The sequence below is a fragment of the Barbus barbus genome, assembly GCF_936440315.1.
Source record: "Barbus barbus genome assembly, chromosome: 20".
NCBI classification, from domain to species: Eukaryota; Metazoa; Chordata; class Actinopteri; order Cypriniformes; family Cyprinidae; genus Barbus; species Barbus barbus.
The window spans coordinates 12597434-12611180 of NC_136748.1; the positions used below are offsets into that span (position 1 = coordinate 12597434).

Genomic DNA, 13747 nt, shown 5'->3' on the forward strand with positions numbered 1-13747 from the left:
TGGAAAATAAAGCGGCTCAAATATTTTATTTTCTGAAAGTTAGCCCCCTTAGTCTTGCTCATCCCGTTTTTCATGGAAACACACCAATTTCTACACAAAAAGTGAAAAACAGGATTGAGACATGGGGTGTGGTAAATGAGTCCATCCCTGTAAATACATGTTCATCCATTGGAAAAGAGCAGTTTTATCAGCTCCATGTGGTGCATACAGAGGTTTCACAATGAGGCCTTTCTTTCCATTGGACAACATCTGAAGGAAGCAATGACATTTTCTGATGTCTTCATTAGACATGCATTAGTCAACCTGCCAGCTGTGGCGCTTCTGCCTACATACTTCAAAATCTCAATTGTGAACTTTGCTTCAACCTTTGACATACTGCCGAGATGAAATTGATCTAAAATTTGTTAGCTGTTGAATGCCATAATATTCTCATGTCAAATTCTGTCATCCTAAATGTAGGCCAACGTGAACGGCCGGGTTCTGTCTCAATGCAACCTTGATGAGCTCAAGAAGGAAATGAACATGAACTTTGGAGACTGGCATCTCTTCAGGTCCATGGTAAGACATCAGCTGATGTGTGATCTTCTGTTCTTTCCTACACGTTCAGATCCGATAATGGTCATCTTTCTGTTTGTGGTTTGTAATGTTTATCACACAGCTAATCTCTCTGTAGTTAAGAAGGCTGGATGGGGTTGAAATAAGGAACACATGTAGCTGTGTTTATCAGATTTCCATTTATGCTTATACAAACGAATGTTGTGTTGCCAGCAAGCAGTGAGCCATCTGGTCCAAGATGGCTGCTTTCTGGATGAAGGAGGGTTATTGTCAGTGGGAGCTCAGTGTCCTCTTGAAGATCTGAATAGCTTGACGTTTACAAGAAAGTAGCATTCTTTGGACAAGTCCAAATGGAACGACTCGGGGCTAGTTGTGAAACTGGCGTGCCTCAGAAGTTTCACTTAGTACTATTCAGCCATTCAGCGATTTCACACGCCACAGTCAAGCATGTGATTTTGATTGATTGATTTATTTTCTGGTCTTGTATCCAAGTTGCTTATAATGAAAGTCTTATTGAAATGGGTCTTGTTTTCTCTGAGGAGGTCAGGTAAGATTTGTGTTTCAATTTTGTTTTTCTTTTTTCTTTTCTGTTTTAATCCCAGCCGAATCAAAGACGTCTAGTGTGAAAAGTGTGTGTATATATATGGTGTGTATATATATGTACAGTTGGGCAAAAAAAGTATTTAGTCAGCCACCAATTGTGCAAGTTCTCCCACTTAAAAAGATGAGAAAGGCCTGTAATTTTCATCATAGGTACACTTCAACTATGAGAGACAGAATGGGGGGAAAGAATCCAGGAAATCACATTGTAGGATTTTTAAAGAATTTATTTGCAAATTATGGTGGAAAATAAGTATTTGGTCAATAACAAAAGTTCATCTCAATACTTTGTTATATACCCTTTGTTGGCAATGACAGCGGTCAAACGATTTCTGTAAGTCTTTACAAGGTTTTCACACACTGTTGCTGGTATTTTGGCCCATTCCTCCATGCAGATCTCCTCTAGAGCAGTGATGTGTTGGGGCTGTCGCTGGGCAACACGGACTTTCAACTCCCTCCAAAGATTTTCTATGGGGTTGAGATCTGGAGACTGGCTAGGCCATTCCAGGACCTTGAAATGCTTCTTACGAAGCCACTCCTTCGTTGCCCGGGCGGTGTGTTTGGGACCATTGTCATGCTGAAAGACCCAGCCACGTTTCATTTTCAATGCCCTTGCTGATGGAAGGAGGTTTTCACTCAAAATCTCACAATACATGGCCCCATTCATTCTTTCCTTTACACGGATCAGTCATCCTGGTCCCTTTGCAGAAAAACAGCCCCAAAGCATGATGTTTCCACCCCCATGCTTCACAGTAGGTATGGTGTTCTTTGGATGCAACTCAGCATTCTTTCTCCTCCAAACACGACGAGTTGAGTTTTTACCAAAAAGTTCTATTTTGGTTTAATCTGACCATATGGCATTCTCCCAATCCTCTTCTGGATCATCCAAATGCTCTCTAGTAAACTTCAGACGGGCCCGGACATGTACTGGCTTAAGCAGGGGGACACGTCTGGCACTGCAGGATTTGAGTCCCTGGCGGCGTAGTGTGTTACTGATGGTAGCCTTTGTTACTTTGGTCCCAGCTGTCTGCAGGTCATTCACTAGGTCCCCCCGTGTGGTTCTGGGATTTTTTCTCACCGTTCATGTGATCATTTTGACCCCACGGGGTGAGATCTTGCATGGAGCCCCAGATCGAGGGAGATTATCAGTGGTCTTGTATGTCTTCCATTTTCTAATAATTGCTCCCACGGTTGATTTCTTCACACCAAGCTGCTTGCCTATTGCAGATTCAGTCTTCCCAGCCTGGTGCAGGGCTACAATTTTGTTTCTGGTGTCCTTCGACAGCTCTTTGGTCTTGGGCATAGTGGAGTTTGGAGTGTGACTGTTTGAGGTTGTGGACAGGTGTCTTTTATACTGATAACGAGTTCAAACAGGTGCCATTTAATACAGGTAATGCGTGGAGGACAGAGGAGCCTCTTAAAGAAGAAGTTACAGGTCTGTGAGAGCCAGAAATCTTGCTTGTTTGTAGGTGACCAAATACTTATTTTACCGAGGAATTACCAATTACCAATTAAATACCAATTAATTCATTAAAAATCCTACAATGTGATTTCCTGGATTCTTTCCCCCCATTCTGTCTCTCATAGTTGAAGTGTACCTATGATGAAAATTACAGGCCTCTCTCATCTTTTTAAGTGGGAGAACTTGCACAATTGGTGGCTGACTAAATACTTTTTTGCCCAACTGTATATATGTATGTGTGTGTATATGTATGTGTGTGTATATATATGTGTGTGTGTGTGTGTATATATATATATATATATATATATATATATATATATATATATATATATATATATATATATATATATATATATATATATATATATATACTGTATATATATACTGTATATATATACTGTACACTGTAAACAATTTCTGTAAATTTACAAGGAAATTTAACAGTAAAAAGCTGTTTTCATACAATAACAGTACATTACTGTTTTATGCAATGCATTGTGGGACAAGATGACCAGCAACAGTAAGACACTGTTATTTAACAGCATAATACCATATTTTCCCTTGTACGTGCGCATAGGACGACATCTTAGTTTATCTGCATGAGGTAATTTTGCAGCTCTGCCTTTTATTGTTTAATTTCAAAAGTACTTATTACTTTTAAATATTAAAGTTTAAACATCCAATTAAGCTTTTGGGATCTAAATTGGATTCGTGATCATGTGTTTTTATCAGCAAGTTACCACAGGAGCGTGAACCCTTTGAACGAACTGTCGTCGTATCACACACAAACTGGTAAGAAACTCTCTTTTTTTTCTAACCTGCACATCCTAAACTTTATCGGAGTAAAAAATACTGTATAATGATGTTGTTTATCTTGTGTGCATGGTTACAATTTTAGCGTGAGGTTCACACCGTCCATTATCTGCTGCTGTTAGTTGCAACTACGCTTTTGGTTTTATCTGTAAGTTACCAAGAACAATTCTGAATATTAAAATACATTATAAAGAGCCAGCAAAGCGTAATTTGATGACAGGATAGTGTGTTTTAATCACTGAACAGTAACCGAGCAAGATATGATAGCATTGTTAGCTCGTTAGCATACTGTATGAGTTTACTCAAACTGCATTTGATTTGCTATTTACTACCATCACAATTTATGCAATGGACACATGTCCCAATCTTTATGTAAGCAAAAGATATGTGTGTATGAACAAAATTCATAATTCTTGCATGATTACTGTGAATGTGCAAACCACTGCTAGGGATTGAAAAAATAGCGGAATGACAGTCGACAGACGGTTTTATTTTATTTTTAAACTTTGTTTAAATGTTTTTTTGTGGGGGATGTCTGTAATTGGTTAACTAGAGAAGCTATCTGTTCTTTACGTTATGTTATTCTTGTCCTTGTAGTTCAACTACTGAAGGCTGACTTTGCAGAGAAGCAAAGGACTCATTCTTTTAAAAATAAATGTAAGTTTGCCTATTGTTTGTTGAAGTAATCATTCACCTAAAAATGGTTCTTTCATAATCACTGAACCTTATGCGGTCTCAAACTCTTAGGACTTTTTCTTGGAGGACAGGTGAAGATATTGTCATGGAGAAATGATGTCTGTTCTGACCATACAGTGGAAGACCAGTGGGAACCAAACTGTCCAGCTCCAAAAGGAACATAAAGGTATGATTAATCACCAGTCATTTTGTCTGATATCAAAATATCAGACCAAAGGACCACAAATTAGAGAATGGAATTGCAAATACAGTGAAAATTGTTTTCACCCAATTGAATCACTTCAGAAAACTGGCTAAACCATGCGAGTAATAATCTTTATCCTCCATTTACTGTTTGTCTGTTGCTACTTGAAAGTTTGATCCCCATTTTCTTTTGCATCGTAGGGACAAACAGGCATATCATCTTCATTAAAAATCATCTATTGCATCATCAGAGTTTAAATCAGCATACAGGTGAGTAAATGATCAGAAAATTATCATTTTGATTTCCTACTCTGAATCTAAGAGGCTGTAGAATATTGCAACAAGTAGCACATTGTTTTTTGTTTTGTTTTTTGTTTGTTTGTTTTGTTTAGTTTTTTAATTTGTCATTTGCAGATACTGTGAGCCATCTTAAATTGTTTTCTTTATTAATAGATGTCTGCCACTCCTTCTGACCTTGAGAATATGGGTAACCTGCCTTTGATTCCCTGCTTGATCCTTCTTGGTAAGTATATCATATTAGATATGTCTGCATTTTGTTTCATTAAAACGAAGCTCACGCTCCAGACTGACACTAGTTTCTATTATCAGCAAAAGATCTACCTTAAAGGGTTACTCCACCTCAAAATGAAAAATTTGTTATTAATCACTTACCCCCATGTTGTTCCCGTAAAAGCTTCGTTCATCTTTGTAACACAAATTAAGATATTTTTGATGCATTCTGACAGCACTCTGACTCTCCCATAAACAGCAATGTAATTAACACGATCAACATCCAGAAACATAGCAAGGAGATCGGTAAAATAGTTCATGTGACATCATAGCTATGAGAATACTTTTTTGTACGCTAAATAAATAAAATAACAACGTTATTCAACAGTTTGTCTCCTCCACATCACTGAAGCACTATTTTGGAGAGTATCTACTGAACGCAAACAGTATATGCTGTTCTGTGTCAGCTGCACCACGTGGATACGTTTTCTACATTTATTTACGCTTTCTTTGGAATGAAAACAACGTATCCGTAACTTCGCACACTTACGGTTGAACCCCTGATGTCACAAGGATAATTTTACTGATGTCCTTGCAACTTTTCTGGACGTTGATTGTGTTAATTACATTGCTTTCAATGGGAGGGTTAGAGAGCTATCAGAACGCATCAAAAACCTCTTAATTTATGTTTCGAAGACAAACAAAGCTTTTACAGGTTTAGAACAACATGGGGGTAAGTGATGATTTTCGTTTTGAGGTGGAGTAACCCTTTAATGTGCCTCATATTAGAAACCACTTATTATAAATGCAGTATGTATGACTTGTATCATACACTGGAAAACGTTTAGAATTTAAACTTGTCTACTCTTATTCTTTAGATACTTTGCTGGAATAAATCCAGAAAAGAGGATCAAAGCTGCCTGGAGAAAAGAGGTGTCTTAAATAACTGGACAAACTGCAGAAGAAGACCCAAGATGACGAAGACGACCATCAGTCCAGAAGTATCTCATCCTTAACTCAAACTTATACTGTCTCAAATCTGTAGTTCTTTCTCTTGAAGGACAAATTAAGATATTGTCATTAAGAAATATTTGCCCATACAATGGAAGACAAATGGGAGCCAAACCTGTCAGCTCCAAAAGGAACATAAAGTTATGATTAGTCAAAGACACCAAAATATCAGATCAAAGGACCACAAATGAGAGATTGCAATTGCAAGATGTACAGTGAAAAGTGTTTTCACCCAAACAAATCGAATCACTTCAGAAAACTGCCTAAGTATTTGAAAGTTTGATCCCCATTTTCTTTTGCATTGTATGGACAAACAGACATTTCACCTCCATTAAATTATCATCTATATCAGAGTTTAAATTGGCTAATGCTGAAAAAAACATTAGCTGGTGTTCACTGAAGCTTGATTTGAGAGTATATTTGCATTTTATGAACAAAGACTTTATGTACAGTATGTTTGTATGGTTGGATGCATGCCTGTTTTAGGGCATATTGTAAAAGTTTATCTAGTGTTGTATCAAAATAAAAAACAAAACATAACTTGACTTTGTTCTCTTTTGTAATACACAGTCAAATAGAAAATGCAGGGTATAATCTGCATTTAAAATTGAGATCATGGAATTATGAGTAGTATGTAATTTAACATATATATGCTGCTAAATTACAGTAGTATACTGTAGATGACAAAACAGCATTTTACTGTTAATTTAAAAAACAGTAGCACACTGTATTTTTACAGTATGATGCTGGCAACCTCAGCTGCCAGTAGATTACCGTTTTTTTACAGGGAAATTTTTTACAGTGTATATATGTGTGTGTGTGTTTAGATATTTAGACATACTTATTCCATTAATTTAATAATATTATAATAATATTGCAAAGACTATCTTTGAAAAGTTTGGGGTCAGTAAAATTTTCTTTTTCTTTTTTTTTTAATTAATACGTTTATTCAGCAGGGATGCATTAAATTCAAAAGTGGCAGTAAAGACATTTATAATGTTATGAAAGATTTATAATTCAAATAAATGCTGTTCTATTGAATTTTTTATTAATCTCAATTTTATGCATCACAATTTCCACAACAATATTAATCAGCACAACTGTTTCAACATTGATAACTATAAGAAATGTTTCTTGAGCACCAAATCTGTATATTAGAATGATTTCTGAAGGATCATATGACATTGAAAGCAGAATGCTGAAAAAAAAAATGCTGGCTGCATTTCCGTCACATGAATGAATCACATTTTAAAATATAAGAATACTAAACAGTTTTTTTTAATTGTAATAATATTTCGCAATATTACTTTTTACTGCATTTTTGAGGTATTGAATACAGCCTAGGTGAGCACTTCTTTCAAAACATTTAAAATTCTTACCGGCCCCAAACCTTTAAATGGTAGTGTATCTTTTTCTGAATAGTTTTAATACTATTTGCGTTTTAGAAGTCAAGAATACAGGAATACAGTTTCAGTCTGTCTGTTTTCAGTCAGTTCGCTCAACTCATTACCACTATAATGAATGAAATTCACTGTTGCTGTTGAATGCATGTAAACATTGCTGTATTTGTGCTTTAGGTTCTAGAGCAGCGTCATGTGGAGAACCAGCTGCTGCGTGATGAATCAGGAGCATGCAGCGAGCAAGGCAGCAGCGTGTTGACTCAACTCGAACCCCACAGACCCTCGGAAGCGCCACAAGATGTGACCATCAACCCAGAAAACTTTACGTACAGCCTCAACCTAAGCTTTGAAGAGCTCAGCGGTGTGGGGCTGGAGGAGTCCGCCAGACAACACAATGCCCACTGGCTGGTGTGTGGTATTGCTGTGCACACAAACACATTCAGCACTGAAGTACAGCCTATAAATAAACACAGGTGCACACCATGACAAAACGGTGTAATTATATACATAGAAGCTAACACAAACATATGCATGCGTGGAGACAAAGAAAACGTGGCAAGTTTTGTTGTTATAGTGCCTTTTTAACCAAACGTTTTCTTGACCGTTGTATTTTGTTGCTATAGAGGCAGCTTCTCCTTTCTAGAAGTCTCTCATCAGCATGAAAATAGCATGTGGTTTACTGGGTGACAAACAAAGTGTTTTCTGACCTGGATGGGCAGAGGAAGTGAAAAGCTGACCACACACACACTAGCTCTCTATCACACAGAGATAGCTATTTCTGCACTCATCTGTTAACACTAGGCAAGGTGTTGCAACACAAGCAAGAGCTCATAATGATTTAGATTAGCATCATGAAAGTTGGTGGTGAACAGACTTTGGTTGCGTCTCATTTGACATACTTCTGCACTATTTTTACGCCGTTTTGTATCTCAAGTAGTGTGTTCACACTGACAAATGCAGCGAGGTGTAGTGTATTATGAGTAGTCGAATGATGTACTTCTTGAAAAGAAGAGACTGAGTGTGGATGTACAGGAAGGGGAGGGGCTAAATGTGCAAAAGCTATCTGCGACAGAACATTTCCCATAAATGGAACACTCAGATGTGAATGGTTTTATGTAGTAAAAGAGTGTTCCATTTGAGATGTTAGCCTTCTAAAATTCATATTCGAATTTGGAACACAACTGAAGGGACAGTTTACTCAAACTCACTGTCGTGTTTCTGGAACCCTGCATAACTTCTCACGGAACACACCTAGATACTATTTCAAGTCTTCTGAAGCCATATAATAGTCTTGTATGAATACATTCTTGAATAAACATGCTAAGTTTGAAGATTTAGAAGCAAAAAAAGTGTTAAATTGATTGTTTATTTAAATCCCTTGATCAGTGTTTTAGTGAATTGACTCGTGTTGAAATAAAACTAATCTTTTAGTTAACCTCATGGGCTGCATGCAAAAAAACACATACAATGTGATCTTTGTAGTCTGATTCACAAAACAATCCTCTAATGTGCTGCTGCTTTTAATGAATAGTTCAAAAAAATATATACAGTGGTGTGAAAAAGTGTTGGCCCCCTTCCTGATTTTTTTATTGTTTTGCATGTTTGTCACACTTTAATGTTTCAGATCATCAAACAAATTTAAATATTAATCAAAAGATAACACAAGTAAACACAACATGCAGTTCATTGAATGAAGTTTTTTATTATGAAGGGAAAACAAAATCCAAACCCACATGGCCCTGTGTGAAAAAGTGCTTGCCCCCTAAACCTAATAACTGGTTGGGCCACCCTTAGCAGCAACAACTGCAATCAAGCGTTTGCGATAACATGCAATGAGCCTGTTACAGCGCTGTGGAGGAATTTTGGCCCACTCATCTTGGCAGAATTGTTGTAATTCAGCCACATTGGAGGGTTTTCGAGCATGAACCGCCTTTTTAAGGTCATGCCACAGCATCTCAATAGGATTCAGGTCAGGACTTTGACTAGGCCACTCCAAAGTCTTCATTTTGTTTTTCTTCAGCCATTCAGAGGTGGATTTGCTGGTGTGGTTTGGATCATTGTCCTGCTGCAGAACCCAAGTTCACTTCAGCTTGAGGTCACGAACAGATGGCCGGACATTGTCTTTCAGGATTTTTTGGTAGACAGCTGAATTCATGGTTCCATTTATCACAGCAAGTCTTCCAGGTCCTGAAGCAGCAAAACAGCCCCTGACCATCACACTACCACCACCATATTTTACTGTTGGTATGATGTTCTTTTTCTGAAATGCTGTGTTACTTTTACGCCAGATGTAATGGGACACACACCTTCCAAAAAGTTCAACTTTTGTCTCGTCAGTCCACAGAGTATTTTCCCAAAAGTCTTGGGGATCATCAAGATGTTTTCTGGCAAAACTGAGACGAGCCTTTGTTCTTTTTGCTCAGCAGTGGTTTTCGTCTTGGAACTCTGCCATGCAGGCCATTTTTGCCCAGTCTCTTTCTTATGGTGGAGTCATGAACACTGACCTTAACTGAGGCAAGTGAGGCCTGCAGTTCTTTAGATGTTGTTGTGGGGTCTTTTGTGACCTCTTGGAGGAGTCGTCGCTGCGCTCTTGGGCAAACACTTTTTCACACAGGGCCATGTGGGGTTTGGATTTGGTTTTGGATTGGGTTTGTGTTATCTTTGATTAATATTTAAATTTGTTTGATGATCTGAAACATTAAAGTGTGACAAACATGCAAAAAAATAAAAAAAATCAGGAAGGGGGCCAACACTTTTTCACACCACTGTATATATCAGTTTGAATCAGCCTGAAACAGTCAAAATAGATAGCAAAAATACAGTTTAGAACTGAAATAAACTGAAATGAATCAAAATTAAATCAAATTGAATCAAGAACTTGTGAAACTAAATCAAATTGACTAGGGCTGATTTTCACTGCATGTTTATTGTGGTAAGACAAATTCCTGATAATGTTAGCATGATATCTACAGATATTTTGAGTTAATAAATAAAGGAAATCAGTCAACTCTTTGAAAAACGTTTTTTTTTTTGTTCTCCATTTTGAACAATGAATCACACTTAAAATATGATCATAGGGAGGAGGAGTGAGTTAATAGTCCCACTTTATATTTGGTGGCTTTAACTACTATGGACTTACATAAAAAGTAAGTACAATGTACTTATTTTGTTCAAATTGTATTGCAAAACACTTTTGCTGCTGTTGAGGTGGGATACGGGTAAGATTAGGAACAGGTTTGGTGGTATGGGTAGGTTTAAGAGTGGGTTAAGTTGTAAGGATGGGTTAACGGTGTAATTATTAATGTAATAACAGAAATGATTTCAGATGTAATTACATGCAGGTATTTTTAAAATATATGTACAATGTAAAAACAGGTATGTGCGCAATAAGTGCATTGTATCAAATGATTAATTTTATATGATTTGGTGTAGCTGTAGTAGCTACAACTGCGTCCACTTGCCAAAAGTGTAGCAATTTATGAGGCACAGGTCACACAAAAATCACTTTCAAACAAACAGCTTTCTGTTGGTCAATGCAGCAAATTCACATGACCAACTGAACTTGACGCAAAATCTGCACGGGAAAATCTTTTATCCGAAAGCAAAATTCCTGTTTGCATAGAATCCTATTTAAAAACAACCTATCATCACCTACTATGTTGGAGTGCCAACCAGTTACTGCTGCTGTAGGGTTTGGATAAACTCTTGAAATGCTTCTGTGTTTGCTTCCACATCACCTAACATGTTCTCTCTCATGCTACTGTCTCAATTAATTGAGCTGATCTTCTCCTTTAGGCCAACACTCACCGGACGCAAAGCATATCCAGTCTGAACTCTCAGGAATCATCCAACGACATCTGCAAGCTGACCGACAAGCAGCAAGCTGAGTATCGCAATGCTTACCAGGAGTACATCTCGCACATGTCCCAGCTGGAGATATCTGCTGCTGGACAAGAGAGTCCCACTCAAGCCCTGTCCGGCCACTTCCTCACAGCCAACTCTGAGGAGAAGACTAAGGAATGTGAGCGAGATGGGTGCAAACCCTTCGCCAAAAAGAGCTCCAAACCTGCAGACACTATAGTGGATTTCTCCTCCGTCCCAGACGGTGCTCTTCTAGATCCCATTACAGAGGAGGATGAGAAGTCAGAGCATGGGTCTGCCACTAAAATCCCACCTAGACGCAAGACCAAAGGACAAGGACCGTCTTACCACAGCATACCAAGCGATGAAGAAGATTCAGGAGATGAGGAAACAGATGCCACCCCACTGCTGAGAGAAGAACCCTGGGCTGCTGAACCAGATCTAAGCCTCTTAGCTAAAGGGAAGTGCTTCATCTCAGACATCATGCTGGACAAGAAATCATCCGATTCTGGAGTGAGGTCCAGCAGGAGCTCATCCGACCACTCGCTGCAAGACGAGGAGAGGGATGCGGCTCAGGAGAAGTCCGGTGAGAAGAAAGAAGAGGAGGCCCATCTGATCGAGCTGGTTCTTGAGAGTCCAGTTAATAAGCGAGTCTTACCACACAGGCTGAGTAACATTCAGGATGATGCTGTGGCCCGAATGTCCATCTGCTCTGACGCTCCATCTGACAGCAGTAGCCCTGAGGAGAGCTGGCCCACTTCAGCCGTGAGCAATCTCAACTGCTCACCCGACAATACTGCGCTCAACAACAACATCAACAACAGCACCCAACAGGAGATGCCCGACTCCACCAACTGCCCCTCCATCATTATACGACCAGGATCCAGCACCGAAACCACCACGCTACCCAACCAGAACCTGCGTGGAGTCCACCAGAAGAGGTCCACCGGTCCTGCCACCGACGCTGCTGAGGAACGAGAGAGTGTCCTGTGAACCTAACAAGGTGTAAAAAAGTCTTACAACTGCAAAGAGAAACTCTTTATTCAGGCATCTTTACTGCACATTTTCTGTGTTGACTCTGATTAGGTTTGTTTTTATAGGTATCACGAATTAAAAATGACCCTGCACTGCAGTTTCTTAATCAGTATTTTTGGCTAGTTTTGCGTGAAAGATATTTAAAAGTCCATAAAACAAGAAATCGATGATTAGTAAAATAAAATAAGTTATAAAATCATTTAAGCATAACATTTATAAAACCTATAATATAAAACCTAAAATGTATGGTTTACACTTAAAAGGAACTTTTTATATAGAATTTAAGTACAATTCATTAACATTAGTAAATTCATTAGGTAACACAATGAAAAATACTTTTACAGCTTTATTCATTTAGGTTAACGTAAATTTTTGCATATTCATTTTTAACTTTTAAAGTTGTATAAATTAACATTTAACGTATTATAAATGAACATGAATTCACAACATGAATTACAACCATTATCAATAGTATATTTAGATTTTTTTATATAATATTAACCTACACTCTTAAAAATAAAGGTGCTTAAAAGGTTATTCACAGAAATGCCATAGAAGAACCATTCAGTCAAAGGTTCTTTAAAGAACCATCTCTTTCTTACCTTTTTATAATATGAAGAACCTTCTTTCGCCACAAAGAACCTTTTGTGAAACGGAAATGTTCTTCAGATGTTCAAGGTTCTTTATGGAACCAATTAGACAAAAAAGGTTCTTCTATGGCGTCGTGAAGCACCTTTATTTTGAAGTGTATATTTAAAAAATGTCAGTTGCTGTTAGTTTATTATACCTATGTGCTGATTAATGCTAACAAATTGAAGCTTATTGTAGTTACCGGAAAAAAAAAAAATCTGGAAAACAAGCCTTAGTATATTACACAATCTTGTTTTCTCCTCAAATCCATCTTGACGTTTAGATTTTATTTTTTAACTGGAAAACAAAACCAAAATAATGTTTAAGAAGATGCAGTGTTAAAGTGTGAGAACTGTTATTGTTGCTGTTTTTGGAGTGGTGCTACAAAAGCAATAAACGGAGGCTGTGAAGCTGTTCGTAGTTTCTGATTTTTTTTTAGTGCAAATCATGTTATTTCATGCTCTGTTGCTAACATTAAAGATCTAGTGTAGGTCGGTCCACAATATTCAAATTCATCAAGTCGAGTGGGGATTTAACCACATAAGAGTTAGTGCTTGTGTTTTTGCTGTGATCGGTGATGTGAAATCTGTTATTTATTTGTGATTGAATGCCTGGTTCACATTCAGGTCATCCTTGTAGTTTGAATTCTGCCTTGTAGTGTTTTAGATGAGTGAATCTATCTGTGATCAGTGTTACGTCAAGAGAAAAACAAGAAATAATTGAGGTTTCTGTAAAACTTGTGTGTATGAGTATCCTCAGTGTTTTCTCACATTAATAAACTTCATTCTTTTTGAATCTTTTGAGAATTCATGATTTTGTAATTGAAATAAGGCATTATTATATATGAAATAAAAACAGATTTGAAGTTAGTCTCTACTAAATAAGCTTTGTTTGTTAGTGTGTGCTAATGGATTGAACACTAAAATCATAGCATTTAAAAACTTTATTTTAAAATCATCATACATTTGTGTATTTTGATGAGACTTGCCAA

At 37.5% G+C, this 13747-nt stretch overlaps 1 protein-coding gene across 6 annotated transcripts in view; it reads left to right on the forward strand.

Moving 5' to 3' along the window:
• Positions 1–13543, forward strand: part of LOC306885887 (kinase D-interacting substrate of 220 kDa B-like) — a 74720-nt gene extending 61177 nt beyond the window's left edge. For all 6 annotated transcript variants that reach the window (XM_079442688.1, XM_079442689.1, XM_079442685.1 and 3 more), the window contains 3 exons: positions 460–558; positions 7408–7638; positions 11026–13543. In XM_079442688.1, the coding sequence (XP_079298814.1) occupies positions 460–558; positions 7408–7638; positions 11026–12084 (1389 nt within the window). In that variant the 3' untranslated portion in view covers positions 12085–13543. The remainder of the gene's footprint in view (positions 1–459; positions 559–7407; positions 7639–11025) is intronic.
• Positions 13544–13747: the final 204 nt, after the last annotated feature.